The sequence below is a fragment of the Balaenoptera physalus genome (assembly GCF_965194825.1).
Source record: "Balaenoptera physalus genome assembly, chromosome: 11".
Taxonomy (NCBI): domain Eukaryota; kingdom Metazoa; phylum Chordata; class Mammalia; order Artiodactyla; family Balaenopteridae; genus Balaenoptera; species Balaenoptera physalus.
Genome location: NC_138896.1, coordinates 107,736,013 through 107,761,101, shown reverse-complemented (window position 1 = coordinate 107,761,101; position 25,089 = coordinate 107,736,013). Strand labels below are relative to the sequence as shown.

Below are 25,089 nucleotides of genomic sequence, written 5' to 3'. Positions count from 1 at the left end.
TTCAATCCATTTACACGTAAAGTGATTATTGATATATAAGGACTGACTTTTGCCATCTTATCATTTGACTTCTGGTTGTTTTGTGTCTCCACCATTTCTTTTCTCCTCTGTTTCTGCCTACCTTTGTAATTGGTGGTGTTTTGTGGTGATATGCTCAGTCTCCCCTTTTTCTATGTTTTGTGAATCTACTCTAGATTTTTGCTTTGTGGTTACCATGAGGCTTACATTAAACTTCTCATTGATAAAACAGTCCCTTTTTTACTGATAGCAACTTATTTTCATTCACCTATAAAGATTCCACCTTTTTACTCCTCTCCTTTTATTTTTGATGTCACAATTTACCTCTTTTTATGCTGTGAATTTTTAAAATTATAATAACTGTAATTATTTTCAGTGTTCTTTTTCTTTAAACTTTATACTATAATTAAGTGGTTAACACAGTATTCTAATAGAGTTACTTTTTCTAATACTGTCTATTTTTCACCTTAACCAGCATGTTGTTTACATTCATATGTTTTGTGTCACTAATTAATGTCTTTTCACATTGTTTTGAAGAGCTCCTTTTAGCATTTCTTGCAAGGCAGGTGTAGAGGTGGTGAACTCCCACAGCTTTTGTTTGTCTGGAAACCCTTATTTCTCCTTCATATCTGAAGGATAACTGTGTGAGATGAAGAATTACTGATGGCAATTTTTATCTTTCAATATTTTGAAATTGTCATTGCATTTTCTCGTGAACTGTAGAGCTTCTGCTGAGAAATTTGCTGATAGCCTCATGAGGGTTCCCTTGTAGGTTACTTTCTTTTTTCCCCTGGCTGCCTTTAAGATTCTTTATTTACCATTGATTTTTGACAGTTATACTATGTTATATTATATCTTGGAGAAGATCTTTCTACATTGAGGTAATAGGGTATTCTGTTGGTTTTGTGGACTTGTATGTTCCAGCTTGGGAAGTTTTCAGCTATTATTTCTTATATATACATATATATATATATATATATATTTTAAATATTTATTTATTTACTTTTTAAAATTTCTTTAGGTAAGCTCTCTGCCCCCTTCTCCTATCTTCTCCTTTGGTACACCAATTATTCTTATGTTTTCTTTTCTGATTGAAACTGATAGTGCTCATAAATTTCTTCACTTTTTAAAAATCTTAGTTCTCTCTCCTCTTCCAACCTAATCATTTCTAAATTCCTATAAGTCACTTATTTTTTCTTCCATCTGTTCTGCATTACCTATGGTCTCTAATGTATGCATCGTCTCAATCACTGAATTCTTCAGCTCCAGAATTTCTGCTTGGTTCCTTTTTTAAAATTTCAGTCTCTTTAGTAGAGAACTCCTCTGCTCATTGATTTTATTCCTGAGTTTATTGAATTCCTTTCTGAGTTTGCTTGTAGCTCAGTGAATTTCTTCATAATAGCTATTTTGAATTCTTTATCAGTTTGATTGCAGTACTCCATGCCTTTGAATTCAGTAGTTGGAGAATTATCATTTTCTTTTTTGATGACGTATTACCCTGATTCTTCATAGTGTTTGAGGATATGCACCTCTGCTTTCACATTCGAAGTAGCAAACACTCTCCTTAGGCAAGGATTTGGGCTTTTCTGGCTGTTACAGTTCAACAGGCTGGCAATTAGAAACCTTTCTTTTGTATTTCAGAAGGTGGCACTATAGCTCAAGTTTTTGGTTTCTCTTACTGGCTCTGGCTTTCAGAGCAGTACTCCTGAGCATGCAAAAAGAGGTGGCAGCAGAGTGAAAGGAGGTGTGGCCTTAGCACCTGGGGCTGTGGGTGCCGTGGCTCTGTTGGGGGATCGAATGGGAGACTCCAGAGGTTCATAGGCGGACCTCCTGCTGAAATCCTGGAGCAGACGGCAGGAAATGCATTCCTTCAATGCGCTTTGATATTCTCGTCTGCCTCCTTCCCTCTCCTCTCACTCCCCCACCCCCATCCCTGTCACAGAGGTCTCTCCTCAGCAATCCAGGTGCTGCTGTAGAGAAATGGGTCCCTTCAGCTGCAGCGTGTTCAGTCGGGCAGTGAGTCACTCACCGCTTTTGCATCCCACTCCTCTGCCAGGGAGGTCACGGCTGTCCCCGTTACCAGCAAAAAGCGCAGTACCTCACAGTGTCACCCTGGGGAGGGGGACCTGCTTGGTGAGTTCGTCTGTCTTCTCTTCCTCCAAACTCATCTCTATGCTGCTCTGATGGCACACCACTTTCTCCCATCGGGTTGGATGGACCTCCACAGATTCTCTGTCTCCCATGAATGGTGCCCTGTGTTACACTCTCCAGGTTGCCCTTTTCTTGGTGTGAAAAGTGGGTGTGGGGCAGGCTCACCACCTCCCGTGGACCCACAGCCCCACTGAAGGCCTGTCTGCCGTGCTAGATGCACAGGTGGTAGAAACTCCTGGATGTCCTGGCGTAATGTGCAGAGGCACTTTGGTTTGGTTATGGACATCCAGTTAGTTGTAAATCGGGGGAAGAGAAAAAAAGGAAAAACTCACACTGCCAAGATGCTGTTTTTCCTCCACAGCAGTTCCTTTTACCAGGTACATCTAGTCCAACTATCAAAGAAAAATTACATGGCATATCAAAACATAATTTGAAGGGACAAATCAAGCATCAGAAGCATACATGGCAGAGATGTTGGAATTAGATTGGGAATTTAAAACAACTATGACTAATATGCTAAGGGCTCTAGTGGATAAAGTAGACAATATGTAAGAACAGATGGGCAATGGAAGCAATAGATGTCAATTATATCCTGTTGATTGAGTACTGATGGGTTTAACTGTGTCCTAACTGATTTTCTGCCTGCTGCATCTGTCTACTTCTGATAAGGGGGTGTTGAAGTCTTCAACTATTATGCAGGATTCATCTGTTTCTCCTTGCAGCCCTACCAGTTTTTGCTGCATGTAACTTGATGCTCCATTTTTAGGTACATGGCATTAAGAATTGTTGAGACTTCTTGGAGAAATGATCCCTTTATCATCATGTAATGCCTTCTTTATCCCTGATAACTTTCCTTGCTTTGAAGTCTGCTCTATCTGAAATTAATATAGCTACTCCTGCTTTCTTTTGATTAGTGTTAGCATGGTATGTTTTTCTCCATCCATTTACTTTTTTTAAAAAACAGTTTATTTATTATTTATTTTCGGCTGTGTTGGGTCTTCTTTGCTGTGCGTGGGCCTTCTCTAGTTGCGGTGAGCAGGGGCTACTCTTCATTGCGGTGTGTGGGCTTCTCATTGCGGTGGCTTCTCTTGTGGAGCACGGGCTCTAGGCGCACGGGCTTCAGTAGTTGTGGCGCACGAGCTTAGTTGCTCAGCGGCACGTGGGATCTTCCCAGACCAGGGATTGAACCTGTGTCCCCTGCATTGGCAGGCGGATTCTCAACCACTGCACAACCAGGGAAGTCCCCATCCATTTACTTTTAATCTATATGTGTCTCTGTAATTAAAGTAGGTTTCTTGTCAACAACATGTAATTGCGTTTTGTTTTTTGATCCAATCACTGTCGTTTAACTAGTGTATTCAGACTATTAACATTCAAAGTGATTATTGATACTGTTGGATTAATATCTCCTGTATTTGTTACTGTTTTCTATTTGTTGCCCTTGTTCTTTGTTTCTATTTTTGTCTTCCACACTTTTTTTGCCTTTTTTTGGTTTTCATTGAGCATTTTATATGATTCTATTTTCTCTCCTTTTTTAGCATATCAGTTACACTTCTTTACTTTTTTAGTGGTTGCCCTAGAGTTTGCAATATACATTTACAACTAATCCAAGTCTACCTTTTTTTATTGAGGTATAATTGCCATATAACATTATATTAGTTTCAGGTATACAACTTAATGATTTGATATTTGTATCTATTGTGAAATGATTACCACAATAAGTCTAGTTAACATCCATCATCCCACATAGTTATAAAAGTTTTTTCTTGTGATGAGAACTTCTAAGACCTACTGTCTTAGCAGCTTTCAAATATGCAGCACAGTATTATTAGCTAGAGTCACCATGCTGTACCTCACATCCCCAGGACCTGTTTACCTTAAAACTGAAAGTCTGTCCCTTTTGACCCCTTCAAGCTTTTTGCCCCCCCCAACCCCCTGCCTCTGGCAACCACCAATCTGTTTGCCGTATCTATGTGCTCGTGTTTGTTTTTTTGTTTTTGTTTTAGATTCCACGTATAAGTGACATCATACAGTGTTTGTCTTGCTCTGTCTGACTTATTTCACTTAGCATAATGCCCTCAAAGTCCATCCATGTAGTCAAAAATGGCAGTATTTCCTTCTTTTTTATGGATTAATAATATATATGTAATATATGTTATATATATCTATAATACATATAATATATATAGATTATAGATATATATGACATTTATTTATCCATTTATCCATGACTGGACACTTAGGTTGTTTCCATGCCTTGGCTATTGTAAACAATGCTGCAATGAACATGGAGATGCAAATATCTTTTTAAGATAGTGTTTTCATTTCCTTCAGATAAATACCCAGAAGAGTAATTGCTAGATCATACAGTAGTTATACTTTTAATTTTTTGAGGAACCTCTATACTGTTTCCATAGTGGCTGTACCAGTTTACCTTCCCACCAACAGTGCACAAAGGTTCCCTTTACTCCACATCCTTGCCAACGTTTGTTATTTCTTGTCTTTTTGATAATAGCCATTTTAGTAAGTGTGAGATGATATCCCATGGTGGTTTTGATTTACATTTCCTAGATGATTAGTGATGTTGAGCATCTTTTCATGTAACTATTGGCCATATGTATGTCTTCTTTGGAAAAATGTCTATTCAAATCTTCTGCCCATTTTTTAATTGGATTGTTTGCTTTTTTTTTGCTGTTGAGTTGTATGAGTTCTTTATATATTTTGTGTATTAACCCCTTATCAGATATATGATTTGCAAATATCTTCTCTCAGTCCATAGGTTGCCTCTTCATTACGTTGATGGTTTCCTTTACTGTGCAGAAGCATTTTACTTTGATATAGTCCCACTTGTTTATTTTTGCTTTTGTTGCTTTTGGTGTCATATCTAAAAAATCACCAAGACCAATGTCAGGTAGCTTACCACTATGTTTTCTTCTAGGAGTTTTATTGTTTCAGGTCTAATGTTCAAGTCTTTAGTCCGTTTTGAGTTGATTTTTGTGTGTGGTGTAAGGTAGTGGTCCAGTTTCATCCTTTTGCATGTGGCTGTCCAGTTTCGCAACACCATTTTGAAGAAACTATCCTTTTTCCAGTGTAAATTCTTGGCTCCTTTGTTGTAAATTAATTGACAACATATGCATGAGTTTATGTCTGAGCTCTGTATTCTGTTCCATTGAGCTATGTGTCTATTTTTAATGACAAAACCAGACTGTTTTGGTTACTATAGCTTTGTAATATAGTTTGAAATCAGAAAACATGATGTCTCTATCTTTGTTTTTTCTCAAGATTGTTTTGGCTATTTGGAATGTTTTGTGGTTCCATACAATTTGTAGGATTTTTTTTTTTTGTTCTATTTCTGTGGAAAATACCATTGGAATTTTGATAGGGATTGCATTGAATATGTAGACTGCTTTGGGTAATATGGACGTTTTAGCAATATAATTCTTCCAACTTAAGAGCACACAATATCTTTCCATTTATTTGTGTCTTCAGTTTCTTTCATCAATGTCTTGTAATTTTCAGTGTGCAGATCTTTCACCTCCTTAGTTAAATTTATTTCTAGGTATTTTCTGCTTTTTGATGTAATTGTAAGTGGAATTGTTTTCATAATTTCTCTTTCTAATAGTTTGTTGTTAGTGTATAGAAATACAACTGATTTTTGTTTAATGGTTTTGTGTCCTACAACTTTACTGAATTCATTTATTAGTTCTAACAGTATTTTGGTGGAGTCTTTAGGGTTTTCTATACATAATATATTGTCATCTACAAATAGGGACAGTTCCACTTCTTCCCTTTTCATTTGGATGCCTTTTATTTCTTTTTCTTGCCTACTTGCTTTGGCAAGGATTTCCAATACTATGTGGAACAAAAGTGGTGACTGGGCATCCTTGTCTGTTCCTGATATAGAGGAATAGCTTTCAGCTTTTTACCATTTTGTGTGATTTTAGCTGTGGGCTTGTCATATATGGACTTTATTATGTTCAGGTATAGTCCCTCTATACTCACTTTGTTGAGAGTTGTTATTACAAATGTATGTTGAATCTAGCTTTCTTTTGATTAGTATTTGAATGGTATATCTTTTTCCATCCCTTCACTATATATATATATGTATATGTATATATATATATATACATATACATATATATATAATTTTATTTGAAGTCGGTTTCTTGTAGACAGCATTATTTGGATCATGTTTGTTTTATTCTGACAATCTTTGTTTTTAAATGGTGTTTTTAGACAATTGATATTTATTGTAATTAACGATATGCTAGGGTTTATGTTTTTTCATTTGTTTTTTGTTTGTTTGTTCCTCTTACTTCTTGTTCCTCTTGTTTCCTCTGTCCTGTCTTCTTTTGTGTTATTTCTACATTTTTTTCATATTCCATATTGATTTATCTACTGCTGTCTTTGACTATATTTTTATAGTTGTTCTTGTAGATTTTCTAGAGATTGTAGTGTACATAGTTGAGTTTTCAGAGTCTATTTAAAATCAGTATTTTACCACTTTAAGTGGAATGTAGAAAACTTATCACTGTATAGGTCACTTTACCTTCTCTCCTTATGTTTTAGTTGTCTTCAGTCTTACATCCATGTACATGGAAAAACCTATCAGATAATGCTATAATTTTTGCTTTCCCCCATCAAACATGTTTTGAAAAATTCTAGAGAAGAATAGTCTATTAAGTTTACCAATATGTACCATTTCTGACTCTTTTTTTCTTCTTTCTTGATGTTCCGAATATTCTTTTGATATCATTTCCCTTCTCTCTGAAGAACTCCCTTTAGCAATTCTTTTAGACTCAGCCTGGTGACAATGAAGTCTCTTAGTTTTCCTTCATATGAGAATGTCTTTATCTCATCTTCATTTCCAAAAAATGTTTTGCCAGAATTAAAATTCTGCATTGCGAGGTTTTTCCCCAACACTTTATAAATGTGGTTCCAATTTCTTCTGAGCCTCATGGTTTCAGATTACAAATGTACTGTAATTTGAATATTGTTTCCCCTACACAAAATGCATCATTTTCCTCTGACTGACTTCAGAATATTTTCTTTGCCTTTAGTTTTCAGCAGTTTGTTAAGTATTTGTGAGTGAATAATCTTGGGTTTATCCTGTGTGGGATTCACTGAGCTTTCTGAATTGGTGGTTGCTAGAGGTGAGGGTGAGGGTGGGCAAAATTGGTGAAGGGGGTCAAAACGTACAAATTTCCAGTTATAAAATAAATAAATCCAGGGGGTGTAACGTCGAGCATGGTGACTATAGTTGATAATATTGTATTACATATTTGAAAGTTGCTAAGAGTGTAGATCTTAGAATCCCAAGAAAAAAATGTGTAACTATTATGGTGATGGATGTTACGTAAACTTACTGTGGTGATAATTTCACAGTATATACATATATCGAATCATTATGTTGTATACCTGAAACTAATATAATGTTATATGTCAATTATATCTCAATAAAAAATAAAGTCTATTAATTAAATTAATAAGGCAGGTTCAGGGGAATTCCCAGCTCGGCCACACACAACTCGGACCAGCTCTCACCCAGTGAACACCGGTGACTTTGTATAGAGCCTTGGTTACCTGCACAAACTCCACCTTCTTTTTAGTTTCCCTTTGAGGTCTTGGTGGCCCTTTCCAATCAGCAGGTCAACCAAGTCCATTTTTACAATTTCCACTCTCTTTATAGGGATCAGTGAACAAAAGCCCTCAGGGAGGGAACAGTTCTTTAAGTCCCCATGGATTTTGATACACTCTTCCACTGAACAAGAGGGACTTGTTAACTCACACTTCCATAACTGGTGATTTCTTAATCAGCAAAGAAAATTTGCTTCAAAGTGATTTTACTCCTTCCTTTTGAGAAGATGATCTGATGGTTTGTTAAATAATCCATCTCACTTCCATTGCATTACGTATAAAATGAGAATACTTTTGCTTACCTGACAAAGCTTTTGTGGGAATTCCATGAAATAATTCATGTAAAGGGGTCAGCTGGTACACATTAAATATTTAAAATAAATTGTGGTTAATATTATTATGAAACATAGGGTGGCTGAGCAGAGTAGGAGAAGTAGCTATTCAGTGTTTCTAATGACATAACCCGTCTTCCTGGGGGGCACCTTTTCAGGGGCTTGGCTGTGGCTGACACTAAGCTACCAGAAGAAGGATAGAGGCCTGTGGGTCGACTCTGGCCCATTCAATTCCACTTTGTCCTCAAAATGGTGTTAATCAAGAGTGGGCACTTGGCAAGGGCTAGTCATTAGCTTCCCTTAAATTTCTAGCCAAAGTTAACAGGTAAGGCACTCTCTAATGCTATGACTGCGCTGGTAGGGAGAGAGTCTCGGGTGACCGGCATCCAGTGTCCGCACATCTCTGGGCTAAGCTGGAGTCTCCAGGAGCTGGCAAAATTATCTCAAAGAACAGAGTTGGCTGATGTGGTTTCCATAATGGTTTTTCTCTTTAATAATGAAAATAAAACAGCTAATTAGTATAATCAATCTCCTGTATCTTCTGGAAGAAGATAAAACAATTAAAGGTCTAGCTAAAGCCTTAATTGGATCAAGCTAAACCCCTTCAGCAAGAATGCTTCATGGTGGCTGTGTATGCCTCACACGAGGAATCCACGTGGCATTTGGCTGCCCCACATTCTGGGGCTAGGATTGCTCCGCTGGGTGGTAGCAGCCAGAGCTGTTCACTCCCTTTGCAGCTGGCCATGTGCCTTGTGATGCCTGAGGGCCGTGGTTCTCCAGTTTCCCATCCACGTTTCAGCTGGAGGTTTTGGCCCCATTTTAGCCCCTAACTTGAATAATTCTTTCATTAGAGATTGCCAAGTGGTTATAGATGGCACTGATTTTTAAGAGCTTTTCCTTGATAGCAATGACTGTTTGGTTATCCTGAAGTACATTTCACTCTGAAAAGGTAACATAAATATCTAATACTTTCCATTACTTATTAATTTTAAATATAAAGAGCTGGTGTAATATTCACATGTAATTATGGTCAGTTAATTTCCTTTCTTTCATGTCTTTTTATGGAAATTATTTTAATATGGACCTCAGAAAATATATATTCAATGTTGATTCATTATAGTCGTTTTCCTTATGATCTTCAGATTTCCCCAGATTAGGTCTGTGGGAGCCCCTTTCATCCGTCTCCATGTCCACCTGAGACAATCCCATTAGTCTTTGAATGCTGGCTTTCTTTCCTTTTGGCACAGGATGTCCCAGTTCAGTCTGTATATTTCCTGCTCAAAACCAGGGAGTTTAGAAATCAAAACCTGGCTTTGAGTTCTGTTCACTGATGCTGGGGTGCCATTGCTTTTAGCTAGTTTCAGTAGACAGAGCTAAGAAATAGATATAATATATATTTTTGAAACATATATGTTTTAGGTGTGCAGCATTACAACTCCACACATGTATACACTACAGCGTGATCACCACCACAAGTCTAATTGCCGTCCGTCACCACACAGTTGACCCCTTCACCCGTTTCACCAACCCCACCCCCTTCTCCTCTGTCCTCTGTATCTGTGAGTTTTTGTTTTATTTTGTTTGTTGGTTTGTTTTGTCTTTTTAGATTCCACATATAAGTGAAATTGAAACCATGGGTTAAATCCATTTCACCTGCCTTCACTAATCAAGGTCCTTTTAAGACTTGCATGTCCTCCAAGCACGTGAATCTTTGCCCAAGTTGTTTCCTAGAAACTTGCAGTCAGTTGCAGCTAGTTCGAGCTGAGCTGGTTAAGACTGGATAAAACCACCGACCCTTCAGCTCGGCCTGCCTGAGTGTCCTCTAGGTAACCTTTTGAACCTGCAGAGGCCTGTAGCTTAGCTATACCTGCGAAGAACCATGGTTATCACAGCTGTTTCCAATCAGCTTTCCCCACGCTCCCCACACCCCCCATGCCTCAGACCCCCCTGCTTCTTTGTTATCCCATAAATACCCCGAGCCCCTTGCCTTCCCGGGAGGTCGATTTGAGATTTGTCCTCCTTGATTGGCTGCTTTGCAAATAAACCCTCTCTTTGCAAACCTTGGTGTCTCAGCATTTTGACTTGCTATGCATTGGGCAAACAAACCTAGTTAGGTAAAAAAATTATATGGTATTTGTCTTTCTCCGTCTGACTTATTTCATTTAGCATAATACCTTCAAGGTCTTTCTATGTTGTTGCAAATGGTAGGATTTCATTCTTTTTACGGCTGATTAGTATTTAATTATATATATGTATACCAAACAAATATATATATATACATATATACACCAAATATATATTTCCAAAACAATCCTGAGAAAGAAATATATTTTTTAAATGTATTTCCGGTCACATATAACATTGCGTGGCTTTTAGACTTCATTGTATTTTAGACCCAGCCCCATCAATTTTGGATCAATGTGAGGGGACTTAGTTTCCATGATTGGCACCTCATAAAAAACCCAGGCTCATTTGGCCTTGGAAATTGAGAACTACACACAAAAAAGTTTTCATCCAGATGTTGCTTGTTTACCATTTTCTGAGAATGAAAGAAGTGTTTTTCTTTTACTCTGGGGACTCCCTCTTTCCCTATGACATGACAGGTACTGTCAGATTTTAGATGCAACAGCAAAATTACTGCTCTATGGAGAGATGAGCTAAAGGGGTCTTTCCATATAAGCACACCTGGTAGCCTCACCTCAAATACACTGACTCACTGCAGAGATCCAGCTGAATAAATGTCTCTTGATTTTTCAGACTTGAAAAATCTGAGTGGAAGAGGAAGGGGAGGAGGCATCCTAAATTCTGACTTTCACTGAATCAGAACCAGGACACAGGTATTTATCTCTAAATGCACTACAGAACGTCTTTGAACTTTCATAGCATTATTATTTAGTGAATCTTATCTTACATGAGTGATTCTTCTTGAATAAAGACTCACATAAGTAAAACTATTTCAAAAAGCCAGGAATTCCTAGGCTTACATTTATTTCTATGACTTAAAACTTTTCATATCCTGTTTTGGTAATTCACAAGCTCAGAGATAAATCTGAATACTAAAAATTCTATTAATATAATCTGATTTTTAGAATTTCAAATAAAATATATAGTATGTATTTACAAGAAAGTGACATTGCATTCTTGTAAAATGTTCTTGGCTACTCTATATCAGAATGACTTCATCTTCCTTCTCACTACCACATATTCTTTGAAACTCAGGCACATTTTATGCTTTTTAAAACATTCTAGGATGTAAAGAGACAACTAAAATAGTAGAATAAATTTAAATTTGTGATAAAATAAAACATGGTACTTTTCATGGTTCAGCATAGGGATATTATCATAGACAACCACAGGGCCCATTTATCTGACTACAATTTACATCTCCTTATGTTGAGGAATTTTTTTCCTTGATATCTGACATATATCTGGAATCACCATCTTCTCCCAGCTGATATGTTAACCTTAGAGTTATTCTTTACTAACTCATAATCATGGAGGAGAGGATATAGAATTTAATTCCAGCTATTATTATTATTATTATTTTTAAAAACATTCTTTTTTTAAAAAAATTTATTAGTTTATTTATTTATGGCTGTGTTGGGTCTTTGTTTCTGTGCAAGGGCTTTCTCTAGTTGCGGCAAGTGGGGTCCACTCTTCATCGTGGTGCGCGGGCCTCTCATTATCGCGGCCTCTCTTGTTGAGGAGCACAGGCTCCAGACGCGCACGCTCAGCAATTGTGGCTCACGGGCCTAGTTGCTCCGCGGCATGTGGGATCTTCCCAGACCAGGGCTCGAACCCGTGTCCTCTGCACTGGCAGGCAGACTCTCAACCACTGCGCCACCAGGGAAGCCCTATCATATGGTTTTTATTCTTCAATTTGTTAATGTGCTGTAACGCACTGATTGATTTGCGTATATTGAAAAACACTTGCATCCCTGAGTTAAATCCCACTTGATCATGGTGTATGATCCTTTTAATGTATTGTTGGATTCGATTTGCTAGTATTTTTTTGAGGATTTTTGCGTCTATGTTCATCAGTAATATTGGCCTGTAATTGTCTTTTCTTGTGGTATCTTTGTCTGGTTTTGGTATCAGGGTGATGGTGGCCTTGTGGAATGAGTTTGGGAATGTTACTTCCTCTGCAATTTTTTGAAATAGTTTCAGAAGGATAGGTGTTAACTTTTCTCTAAATGTTTGATAGAATTCGCCTGTGAAGCCATTTGGTCCTGGACTTTTGTTTGTTAGGAGTTTTTAAATCACAGTTTCAACTTCAATGCTTGTGAATGGTCTGTTTATATTTTCTATTTCTTCCTGGTTCAGTTTTGGGAGACTGTACCTTTCTAAGAATATGTCCGTTTCTTCTAGATTGTCCATTTTATTGGCATATAGTTGCTTGTGTTTCTGTAGTGTCCATTGTAACTTCTCCCTTTTCATTTCTAATTTTATTGATTTTAGTGCTCTCCCTTTTTTTCTTGATGAGTCTGGCTAAATTTTGTTTATCTTTTCAAAGAACCAGCTTTTGATTTCATTGATCTTCTCTATTGTTTTCTTCATCTCTATTTCATTTATTTGTGCTCTGATCTTTAGGATTTCTTTCCTTCTACTAACTGGGTTTTGTTTGTTCTTCTTTCTCTAATTGCTTTAGGTATAAGGTTAGGTTGTTTATTTGAGATTTTTCTTGTTTCCTCAAGTAAGATTGTATTGCTGTAAACTTCCCTCTTAGAATTGATTTTGCTGTGTCCCATAGATTTTGGATAGTTGTGTTTTCATTTTCATTTGTCTCTAGGTATTTTTTTATTTCATCTTTGATTTATTCAGTGATCCATTGGTTGTTTAGTAGCATATTGTTTAGCCTCCACGTGTTTGTGGTTTTTACAGTTTTTTTCTTGTAGTTGATTTCTAATCTCATAGTGTTGTGATTGGAAAAGATGCTTGATATGATTTCAATTTTCTTAAATTTACTGAGGCTTGCTTTATGGCCCAGCATGTGATCTATCCTGGAGAATGTTCCATATGCATTTGAAAAGAATGTGTGTTCTGCTGCTTTTGGATGGAATGCTCTATAAATATCAATTAAGTCCATCTGGTCTAATGTGTTATTTAAGGCCTGTGTTTCCTTATTGATTTTCTGTCTGGATGATCTGTCCATTGATGTAAATGGGGTGTTAAAGTCCCCCACTATTACTGTGTTACTGTCAATTTCTCCTTTTACGGCTGTTAGCATTTGCCTTATATGTTGAGGTGCTCCTTTGTTGGGTGCATATATATTTACAATTGTTATATCTTCCTCTTGGATTCCTCATTATGTAGTGTCCTTCTTTGTGTCTTGTAACAGTCTTTATTTTAAAGTCTATTTGTCTGATATAAGTATTGCTACTCCTGCTTTCTTTTGATTTTCATTTGCATGGAATACATTTTTCCACGCCCTCACTTCCAGTCTGTATGTGTCCCTAGATCTGAAGTGGGTCTCTTGCGAACAGCATATATATGGGTCTTGTTTTTGTATCCATTCAGCCAGTCTATGTCTTTTGGTTGGAGCATTTAATCCATTTACATTTGAGCTAATTACCAATATGTATATTCTTACTGCCATTTTGTTAACTGTTTTGGATTTGTTTTTATAGGTCTTTTTTCTTCCCTTCCTCTTTTGTTCTCTTCTCCTGTGATTTGATGACTATCTTTAGTGTTGTGTTTGGATTCCTTTTTCTTTTTTGTCTATCCATTGTAGACTTTTGGTTTGCAGTTATCACGAGGTTTTGATATAGCAGTCTATATATATTCAAGATTAAGTTGCTGGTCTCTTCATTTCAAATGTATTTCCAATATCTTACATTTGTACTCTCCTGCTGGTTTTGATATCATATTTGTGTGTGGATGATTTCCTACCTTTACTGTATGTTTGCCTTTACCAGTGAGCTTTCCCGTTCGTAATTTTCTTGTTTCTAGTTGTAGGCTTTTCTTTTCTGCCTATAGAAGTTCCTTTAGCATTTGTTGTAAACCTGATTTGGTGGTGCTCAATTCTCTTAGCTTTTCCTTGTCTGTAAAGCTTTTGATTTATTCATCAAATTTGAATGAGAGCCTTGCTGGGTAGAGTATTCTTGGTTTTAGGTTTTTCCCTTTCATCACTTTAAATATATTGTGCCACTCCCTTCTGGCCTGCAGAGTTTCTGCTGAAAAATCCGCTGATAACATTATGGGATTCCCTTGTATATTATTTGTTGCATTTCCCTTCTTGCTTGTAATATTTTGCTTGTCTTTAAATTTTGTCCGTTTGATTAATATGTGCCTCAGCATGTTCTTCTTTGGGTTTATCCTGTATGGGACTCTGTGCTTCCTGGATTTGGGTGACTTTCCCTTCCAGGTTAGGGAAGTTTACAGCTATTATCTCTTCAAATATTTTCTCAGGTCCTTTCTCTCTCTATTCTCCTTCTGGGACCCTTATAATGTGAATGTTGGTATATTTAATGTTGTCCCAGAGGTCTCTTAAACAGTCCTCATTTCTTTTCATTCTTTTTTTCTTTATTCTCTTTCGTGGCAGTGATTTCCACCATTCTGTCTTCCAGCTCACTTATCTGTTCTTCTGTTTCATTTATTCTGCTATCGATTCCTTCTAGTGTATTTTTTCATTTCAGTTATTTTATTGTTCAACTCTGTTTTTTATATCTTCTAGCTCTTTGTTAAACATTTCTTGTATCTTCTCAGTCTGTGCCTCCATTCTTTTTCCACGATTTTGGATCATCTTTACTATCATTACTCTGAATTCTTCTTTGGGTATGTTGCCTATCTCCACTTCACTTAGTTGTTCTTCTGGGGGGTTATCTTGTTATTTCCTCTGGAACAATATTCCTCTGCCACCTCTTTTTTTTTTTTAATTATTTATTTATTATTTATTTTTGGCTGTGTTGGGTCTTCGTTTCTGTGCAAGGGTTTTCTCTAGTTGCGGCAAGCGGGGGCCACTCTTCAGCGTGATGCGCGGGCCTCTCACTATCACGGCCTCTCTTGTTGCGGAGCACAGGCTCCAGACGCGCAGGCTCAGTAGTTGTGGCTCACAGGCCTAGTTGCTCCGCGGCATGTGGGATCTTCCCAGACCAGGGCTCGAACCCGCGTCCCCTGCATTGGCAGGCAGATTCTCAACCACTGCGCCACCAGGGAAGCCCTGCCACCTCTTTTTGTCTAACTTTCTGTGTTTGCGTTCCCACAGGCTGCAGGATTGTAGTTCCTCTTGCTTCTGGTGTCTATCCCCTGGTGGGTGAGACTGGTCTTAGAGGCTTGTGCAGGATTCCTGGTGGGAGGGACTGGTGCCTGCCCACTGGTGGGTGGAGCTGGGTCTTTTGCCTCTGGTGGGCAGGGCCATATCAAGGGGTGTGTTTAGAGGTGGCTACAGTCTCAGGAAGGCTTTAAGCAGCCTGTCCGCTGATGGGTGGGGCTATGTTCCTGCCCTGTTGGTTGTTTGGCCTGAGGCATCCCAGCACTGGAGCCAAAGGGCTGATGGTTGGGGCCAGGCCTCAGTGCCAAAATGGTGACCTCCAAGACAGCTCACGACAATGAGTATGCCCCAGAACCTCCGCCACCAGTGTCCTTGTCCCCAAGTGAGTTACAGTGAGCTACAGCTGCCTCCCACCTCCCCAGGAGACCCTCCAAGACCAGCAGGTAGGTCTGGTCCAGGATCCTATGAAGTCACTGCTTTTTCCCCTGGGTCCTGGTGCACACAAGACCTTGTGGGCATCCTCCAAGAGTGGCATTTCTGTTAACCCCAGTCCTGTGGAGTTCCTGCAGTCAAGCCCCGCTGGCCTTCAAAGCCAAATGCTCTGGGGTCTCCTCCTCCTGAAGCCAGACCCCCAGACTGGGGAGCCTGACTTGGGGCTCAGAACTCACTCCTGTGGGAGAACCTCTGCAATATAATTATTTTCCAGTTTGTGGGTTGTCTACCTGGAGGGTATGGGGTTTGATTGTATCACGAATGCACCCCTCCTACCTTCTCGTTGTGGCTTCTTCTTTGTCTTTGGAAGTAGAATATCTTTTTTGGTAGGTTCTAGTCCTTTTTTGTCTATGACTGTTCAGCAGTTAGTTGTGATTTTGGTGTTTTCGTGAGAGGAGATGAGCTCAGGTCCTTCTACTCTGCCATCCTGTCCTTGCCCCTGGGATCTGCTTTTCTGATTCTTCTTGCTTTCTAGTAAATGCTGACCCCTGGCTGGACTGTAGCTTCATACAAGCAGAGGCCAGATAAGTCACCTTCCCGTGTCCCTAGGACATGGACAGTAGAGGTTCCCTGAACGTATCAAATGAATGGGATCCAGGACAAGTCACAGGTCAGTGACATCTTGATCAAAACGTTTCCTGAAAAAGTATGTTTGTTAAACATGCAAGGCTCTGCCTGCAGCTCAAAGAAGTCCCAAGCCTCCTCCAGGCTGCACGGCTTCCAAAGCTGGTGGCTCCGGCTTCCTGATCCCAGACTCAGAACCACACTCCTCACCCTGAGCTGGGCCTCCAGGCTTCAGAGAGCCAACAGCTCACTCTCTGGGGTGGAAGGCAGCCTCCTGTGCTCATGCTTCATGTCCCCTGGGCAGTGTGGGCTGGGACTCATTTCTAACAAATACAACACGTTAAAGTTGACAGCGACGCCTGTGTGAAGGCATCTGCTCACAGACAGAATCAGTGAGCTCCGTATGGATGCAACACAGAAAATTTTAACAGATTCAAAGTGATCTACCAATATCTTCACAGGAGAATTTCAATTGAATTTTTCATAATTTATATTTCCTTATATCACAACATTTTTAATTAGGAAAAGCAAATTAAAACCACTCAAAAATCAGGTAAAAATCATGTTTTCCTTTTAATTGACACCATTTCCTCTCTCAGGTGCTACTTTGGTAATGAATAGGTCCCCACCTCTCAAGAACATTGCATCTGAACAGGCTGAGACAGAGCCAGTGTGAACACAGACCCCAAAGCAGGGCTTTTGGGATAACAAGAACAGAAAAAACCAGCCTTTCTCTTCACTTACAAAGGGAGTCACTCAGAGGGTCCAAAGCTCTGTTTTCCAAACGTAGAAAACCTGGAGCTCAATGCAAACTGGAAACCAAAATATATCAGAAATGAAGCAGAGTGCTTCGTCAGATACTCAAGGTCTGATCATCCCGCCTCTTCTATAAGGAATGGCCCCCCTCCAGCATTTTTAAAGGAAGATGTTTGTTTCTATTTCACTTTCCAACTGGGTATAAAATCTACTAAAAGGGATACAATGAATCAGAATAAATCAGCTCACTCACAAGAGACACTCCCAGATAAAGATTTTTGGTTGCTGAGATTATTCAGCACATTATTTCAAAATGGCAAAATTCAGGACAATCTGAGAACTCAAAAGTGGCAGCTACATTCGCTGACAGGTTATGTGAGACACACATACATACAACCCATTTTTCAGTGTATACGTCCAGGGGCCAAGACCCCTGATCAGCTCAATAAGTTATTTTGTACATTACAGTGCACAGAACAACAGAGGGAGAGACACTTTCTTGGAGAGGTTCATCCTCTCTGAAGGAGGCTGGAGCCCAGCGCCCAGGGCCCTCATTAGCTGGACCCCTCCTCTTCTTTGGTCGTGGCGGCCTCAGAGACAGCCGTTTCCTCTAATCGATCCGCTGGCTTCTCCTCCTCCTCCTGGGGATAGAGGTCCGGGTACTTCTGCATGCACTCCTGCATGGCCCGGAACTGGTCTACACAGTCCGACCCCTTGACATCCTCTGTGCTGTAGTGGAAGCAGGAAAAGGCCGCCTTGAACTGTTCCCCACACGGGCCGCTGGCCATGCCCCCAAGGCACGGGCAGTTCCAGTTGATGTCTCCGCTGGGCAGGATCAGTCCTGGGACGGGAAGATGGGCAAGGAAGTGTGAGAGGTGCTGCCTGAGGTTTCAGAAAAAGCAAAACCAAGACCAGTCCTCATAGGCATAACGGTAACATGAACCGCTGCCTGGCCGGCACTCACCGGTGGGCCTGCCGCTCCCTCGGGATGGGGTTCAAATGCCCGGCACAAGCCCAGCATTCCCGGCTCAGTCGGAAAGGTCACCATCAGCGACTCTCTCCGTGTGCAGCACTGCTCTGTGTCCTAAGCCGCCTCCCAGTGCTGTGGCCGTGCCTGTGCTCCAAGAACTACACAGGGAAACCGTTTAATCCAAAGCGGAAGCGACCGCTCGGATGGTTACTGAGAAGCTTTGAAAGCCCAAACACTTTAAGGAGTCAAGGTGCTGGTCTCCTCCTTTCACACAGATGGTCAGGACCCCCTGCGCCACGGACCTTCTCCTCAAGCCCCTCCCGCCCCTCAGCTGCTCTCAGCTCAGCACAGTGTGAGGACTGGTACAAGCGAGGCTGGAAGATGTCCAAGGCATGGTGGGCAGGAAAAAGCGAGTGACGTGCCAGAGCACTGCGCTCCATTCTTGTAAAAACGGAAAACCATTCAAAAACTCAGGAGAAAGAGAGGCAGAAGAAAGCAGAAACTCCTAGGTTCAGCCTGATGGCCAGGGAAGCGCGTGGGAACGAGGGCTGGAAAGCACACAGCCCCTCACACCTGATGGAGACGCACTCAGTGTCCTAGGAGCAGTGGTGGCCAAGGTAGGCACCTGGAAACCCAGCCGCGACCAGGGACGTTGGGCTCCCACCCCCGCCCGGCGCTCACCGTGCTCCTCGTACGGGTCATTGGGGTCGTCGGCCACCAGCTCCGCGTTGCTTGGAGTTTCATGGTCTTCTTTGGTCACAAATATGATTCGATCCTTCCCTAGTGTTTGGAGAACAGAGGGAGAAATGTTTCACCCAGGAGCTGTGAATCAGCCCTAAACCCAAGCAGCCACGAAAACCTTGTTTGAAGACTGTCCCATTTGAAACCCTGACGTGAGTTCAGTGGTGCTCCCCAGGCTGGGGACTCGCTCACTGCTGACTCTGGGGGAAGGTCTAGCAGCCGCTCCCGCATCACGTGCCTGTGACCGGACTGCGGAGGAGGAAGACGGCTCCTGCTGGCGCCATGTGCATCCTCGGGTGGGAGACGAGACGCCCCAAGCCATCAAATGCAGCTCTTCTCAGTCCCCAAGTTTGCTGACATCTAACAAACAGGTCTTCTTCCTCTGCTCAGAACTCCCATGCGCTCTGACGGCTCTGTCACTTCCCGTCCCTGTGAGCACCTGGTCCACTTGCTCCAGGCCCCTCGGGACCTGCCAGCAGGCGCCTTCAGATAACATTTCACCTATCGGGCTCCTCCGGAAGAGGCTTGGGAAAAGCACGAGGGTGACGGTAAACACCAGAGAGACGTGCCAGTGAGGACAGCGGAGGGGACAGAGGGAAGGCACTTGGTGCTTACACCCTCCCCACACCTGTACAGGGTCTCCCAGGAGGGGTGACAGTAATGGCGGCTGACCCTCGGCACGCTCAGGACCACGGCCTGCTCCAGAACACCTGAGGGTTCTGCTCCAACACCTCCCATTCTATCTCAGAGAAGGTGGCTTGTCCCAAGTGGCCTGGGAAGGGATTGGGGCCGGGCAGCCAGGGCATGTTGAAGAACCTAAAGACCTTGGTAATTCTGGCCAGCGTTCAGAACACTTGAAAGCAGCCTGCAAAAGTGCTGCGTGCTAAGCAAAATAAATAAGCTGACACAATTGCTCAGCTCAGCTCTGACAGTTTTGTTTACCAAGATCTCAGCCGGGCCCAGACCAACCGGGAGGCCGGTCTCAGGCCAAGTCAAGGCGTCCAAGCCTGCTGGGTACGGGAGGCACCTGTGGGGCTTATGAGGCCCAGAGGCCCAGCCTCACAGAACAGAAGCTGAATCAAGCTCTCTGCACGTCCACACCACTCATGGGCTCCCGAGTGACTGATGCACAGCCCCACCCAGAATGTTCCAGGTCCCTCCCACAAGCCGAGTCCTCTCAGGCACCTTCCTGGACATCCCCCAGAGAGATGGGTTACACTGTATCGAAGGATGTGATACTGTCATTTAGAATAAGAAATATATATTTGGCCTCTGACCCCATTCTTAGCACAGAGCTCCTAAAATTTCAGTTTCCCAAGTGATGAGAGCATAAAGGTCTTTTTGTTATGTTAATAGGATGACTTGGGGGAGCCTGAGGATGGGGGCTGGTTGCCAGGAGAAACAGCTCTGGGATTAGAGGGTTGGAGCTTTCAGTCTCACCGCCCCCCCGCCCCCCACACACACCCCACCCTGGGGAAGGGAGAGGAGCTGGAGGCAGAATCAGCTGCCAGTGGCCGATGATTTAATCAATGCATGCCTATGTAATGAAGCCTCCGCAAAAGCCCAAGCGGACAGGTGAACACGTGGAGTTCGGGAAGAGAGGGCATGGAAGCTCCGCCCCTTCCCCACACCTTGCCTTGTGCGTCTCTTCCATCCAGCGCTTCCTGAGTTATATCTTTTTATAATATAATATTCTATCCTTTTATAATAATCCAGCAATCTAGTAAGTAAACTGTTTCTCTGAGTTCTGTGAGCTGCTCTAGCAAATTAATCCAACGCTAGCTAGGAGGAGGTCGTGGGAACCTCTGATCTACAGCCAGTGGTTAAGAAGAACAGATGACAACCTGGACTTGTGATTGGCACCTGCAGTTAGGGCGGGGGGGGGGCGGCGGGGGGGGAGGGGTGTTGCAGGACTGAGCCCTTAAACTGTGGGATCTGACACCATCTCCAGGTAAACAGTGACAGACTGAGCTGAATTGTAGGACATACTGCTGGTGTCAGAGAATTGCTTGATGTGGGGGAAATACCCACACACTGGAATTGGAATCAGAATCGTTAACGGCAGAACATAACTGCATCTTTTACGCGCTTGGGCCCTACTCAATGAGTTTCCCCACCCGTTGGCTCATTTAATCCTTACACCAACACCGTGAGGTGGGTATTACTAATCTCCTGTGTACAGAGAGAGGAAACGGAGGCCCAGAGAAGGTAGGAAACCAGCCCGAAGGCACACAGTACGTGAAGGCAGAGCAGGAACACAGATTCTGGTCTGAAAGATCGCGAGTGTGTCGCCCTGTCCGCTGCACGCCTGTCCCAGCAGGAGTGTCTGAGAGTGGACACAGGACGGACAAAAGGACAGTGCTCACCGATCCCCGAGACCCAACTGTGAAAAAAGAACTCATCATGACTGCCCACGAGTGGGGTAACCAGCTAGACTGGAAGTCTCATTACATTTCTCTGGAGAAAATATAAAAATGCTTGTTTTCACTTCCAAGATAACCTTAAAAAGTTGATACAAGCATATTCAGAAGGATGTGGATAAACCACCTTACGCCCTCTTAGAGTTCCAAGTCAAGATTTTCATGATCACGGCCGATGGGAGGAAAGGCCTGGGGTGGACTTAACTCCCAGCCAAGGAGGGCCAGCGCCTTCCTGGTCTCCACAGCAAAGGCTCCTCGGTCAGAGACTGGCCTTGGACGACCTTGGCCATCAGACGGTGGCACAGCGACAGTAACCTCAAGGGCCCACCCCTGGCACAGAAGCACATTCTCCGTGCAAGGGGCAATTCAGTCAGATATCATCTACGAGACTGAATTAATGTAAACGGAATGCTGTGAGAATTCAATCCACTCATCTGTCCGGTTTTAGAGTCCCTGAAGCCCACGGGCACATGTTTATAAGAGCAGGTTCCTTAGACGTTTACATGGCAGTAATAAAAGAAAAACTTAAAAATCAACACAAAAATGTATTTCTCAAATTCAGGAAGCAGGGATTCCCTGATGCTGGACTCACTATAGGAGAATCAACCTTTTTAAACAACCTAATAAGGACTTCACCCTCATGACTTAAGCTCCTCTCAAAGGCCCCACCTACTAATACCATTCACCCTTGGGGTTTGGATTTCAGCAGATGAATTTTGGGGGGACACATTCATATCGTAGCAATGGGAAAATAAGGAGCACATTCAGATACCCTCACAGCCTCCCTCTCCCTGACTTCATACCTCCTGCTCAGATGCCATCTTCCTTCATCACTCCCCATCACCCTTAACCTGCTCTTTCTCACCTAACAATTATGTATTCGTTTACCACCTGTCTCCCCCACTGAACTGTCAGCTCCTCAGGGGCAAGGATTTGTCTATTCCATTCACTGCAGTATCCTCAGAGCCTAAAACAGTGCCCAAGACATAGTGGGTAATCAGTATTTGTTGAAAAAGTGAATGGAGGAATGAACTCTGAATTCAGACATGAAGACCCCAGACCCAGCAGAGGGAGGAAGACAGAACGGCTATCACCATGAAGTAGGTTAGAGAAAAAAAAAACCATGGATGGGTGGTCTCACTCCCCCTAGAACACGCGTGGGTCTTTACACAGCAGAATCTCTTGGTACATCCAACCCAGAAAGGGCGCCCGCCACCTCCACCATGCCACAAAGGCAGACCGCCCATCTGTGCCCACTGCCATGTGATCAGTGGCTGGCACATCACAGGTACTCAATAAACGTCTGTTGACACAACAGGAGAGAACAGGGTCAGCATTAGAAAAGGAGGAACAAAGACAGGAACAGTGTGGCCCTGGGCCAGGGAGCGAGCCTGAGTCCACGCTGCCCAACACCTTGAACGCCCAGCTAAGGCCTTTAACCCCAAGGCTGGGGGGCGGGCCCCTGAAGTAAATGTGCACAGGCAAGTGATTCACTCAGAACAGAGGGCAGCCGTGTGTATGGGTTCACTGGGTAAAGGTGCCGGGGATATGCCCATCTAACGCTCCCGGCTTGCTGCAACAACATAGACAGGAAGGAAAATGACAAAAATAAACCAGGTAATTTCAAAGAGTTTAGGATGTGAAAGACACAAAGGCCCAGAGAAGACCTCACTGAGGTGACATATGAGGTGACATATGAGCTGAATCTTAAAGGATGAGGAGGCAGCCATGGGAAGAGCTGGAAGAAGGGTGCACCAGGCAAAGGGAGTGGCCAGAGGCCAGTGTGGCTGGTCAGTGATGGGTGGTTAGAGAGTAGCAGAAGCCTGATCAGGCAAGGGGCTCGGTCACATCAGCCTTAATCTGGAAGGGGTTTGGGACCGTTTCTCTAAGTCCCATGGGAAGCATAAAGAATCGGTGGGTAGAAAAACAAGAAGTTGGGGACTTAGGGGACAGTGGCATGGATAAGATAAAAACTAGGGAAGGCCTAAAGTGAGTGCTTTTAATTCTCATCCCCAAACTAAGAAAGAGAAATCTTTGATCCAGGAAAAGATAGGGATCTAAACACCTGCCTCTGCTTCCCAGAGAACCTGCAACCCCTAGAAACCCTCAAGAATGAGGATTATAGCTTCATTATACCCAAAAGGCTAAAAAAAATTTGCTAAATGAAGAAGTAAATTAGACTTAGAAGAAGGAAATTAAAAACAAGAGACCTGCTGTCTAACAAAGTGGTGAGGGCAGAGGACTTTTGCTCATGGCAGAGTTAAATATCAATCAATGGAAACTACTCATTAGAGACATCAGTGAGTATTATGGTTTCATGACCCAGGGAAGGAGGATTCCAGGAGCAGAATGGGGTACTGGGAAAAGGCGTAGCATTTTAGACTGAGCTGTTCTCCTAACTGAAGCATGACCTTGGGTGGGTCACCTCCATCTCTGGGCTTAAGATTCCCTTAACTAACTGAGGGAGCTGGACCATTCGCTAAAGGATTTCTGGGTGAGTTCCAGCTCGCTCTGGAGCTTTATAGTCTCAGGTGTCCACCATTCCCCTCACCTGGCACGGAGAAGGTGCTTCATGAATATGCGCGGAATAAATGAAGATCAACTTCTCATTTTACAAGACTGAACACTAGGCCCTGGAGGAGTTGGGTGGCAGCTCAGGGACAGAGCCGGTTAGCGGTTGTGCAGGAAGACCCCTGGACCCGGCCTGGAGACTTTTGAGGTCCCGGGTAGAGGTAACAAGCAGAGAGACAGTAGGCGGGGACCAACTTTGTTTTATCTTGTTTTGTTTTCTGCGCAGGGTGTCTTCTGAGCGGAAGGCTCCCTGGAGTCCACTGGGCACCAGACTGGGCAGTTCTGGAATCAGACCGCGGGGCTCCAACCCCAGCTTTGCGACTTGCCGGCCGTGTGGCTTACCCAAGTCACTTCTGGGTCTTGGTTTACTCTCCGGATAAAAGCAGGGCCTGACTTAGGAAGGTCGTCGCGAGACAGACCACACAAAACTCCTGGACCAGAGCCTGACCCGTCCCAGCGGGCGGCACTCCCACCCCCAGCGCAGCGCCCACCGAGGGGCGACTTTCCGGGACAGTTGAAGGCGGTGCAAACGGGAACACGTGGTGTGTGGTGAGCGCCATAGTAACATTATAATTAATATCAATAAATTTCCCGTTACCAGCCGCAGGCAGCGCGCTCGCACAGCCCTGACCCCCGACCCTAGTTTACGAGCTCCCCCATGTGCTGTTCCCTCCGAGGTACGGGTTCGAGCCTCACGGTGACCTCGGCCGGCCTCGCTCCTACCCGGGCCTCGGTTTTCTCATCTGAAAACCGGGGATGGCGACCCCGCCGCCGGGCCCAACCAGAGGGTCCCGAGGACTGTCGCCCGCGCCTGCAGTGGGGGCGCGGGGGTCCGCGGGGCTGCACAGACCGCGTGTCCCCTGCAGGCCCTCGTAGGCCGTCTCCACGCAGCCCGATCTCCTACCTTCCTGCCGGCAGTAGGCCATGGTGCAGCCCGGCGCCCCGACCTCGCGGCGACTGTGGCGGCGGCCTCACGCCGTGACCTCTCCGCTGCGGGGCTGGCGGCTTGGAGGCCCGCGCGGACCCGCCCCCTCCAGGCCTGCCCGCCGCGCGCCTGCCTCGGCGCGTCTAGCCCGGCCCTCTCAGCCGGGAACTACATTTTCCAGCAGGCTGCACGCTGCCCGGACACACCCCCCCCAGGCAATAAGGACTACATTTCCCAGAATTGCTTGCAGTGCGCAGGCGCATCAGTGAAGTAGGTAGGTTGCAACTATTGGAGCGTGCACC

General features: G+C 43.3%; 1 protein-coding gene and 1 long non-coding RNA gene across 2 annotated transcripts in view; one reads left to right on the top strand and one right to left on the bottom strand.

Moving 5' to 3' along the window:
• Positions 1 to 24,760, top strand: part of LOC309638046 — a 53,440-nt gene extending 28,680 nt beyond the window's left edge. Inside the window, exons 2-3 of the long non-coding RNA XR_014250975.1 lie at positions 10,896 to 10,975; positions 24,089 to 24,760. This is a non-coding gene — a long non-coding RNA (uncharacterized lncRNA). The remainder of the gene's footprint in view (positions 1 to 10,895; positions 10,976 to 24,088) is intronic.
• Positions 16,959 to 24,976, bottom strand: CHCHD4 (coiled-coil-helix-coiled-coil-helix domain containing 4). The gene is made up of 3 exons (XM_082413521.1): positions 24,767 to 24,976; positions 18,812 to 18,910; positions 16,959 to 18,001 (listed from the first exon to the last, which is right to left on the bottom strand). The coding sequence occupies exons 1-3, from the start codon at positions 24,786 to 24,788 to the stop codon at positions 17,715 to 17,717; spliced, it is 408 nt and encodes a 135-aa protein (XP_082269647.1). The 5' UTR covers positions 24,789 to 24,976; the 3' UTR covers positions 16,959 to 17,714.
• Positions 24,977 to 25,089: the final 113 nt, after the last annotated feature.

Coding starts and splice junctions, on each gene's coding strand:
- CHCHD4 (XM_082413521.1), bottom strand. CDS start 24,788: ATGGCCTACTGCCGGCAGGAAG. Junction 18,911..24,766: donor GGCCTACTGCCGGCAGGAAG/GTAGGAGATCGG, acceptor TCCAAACACTAG/GGAAGGATCGAATCATATTT. Junction 18,002..18,811: donor TGACCCGTACGAGGAGCACG/GTGAGCGCCGGG, acceptor TTCCCGTCCCAG/GACTGATCCTGCCCAGCGGA.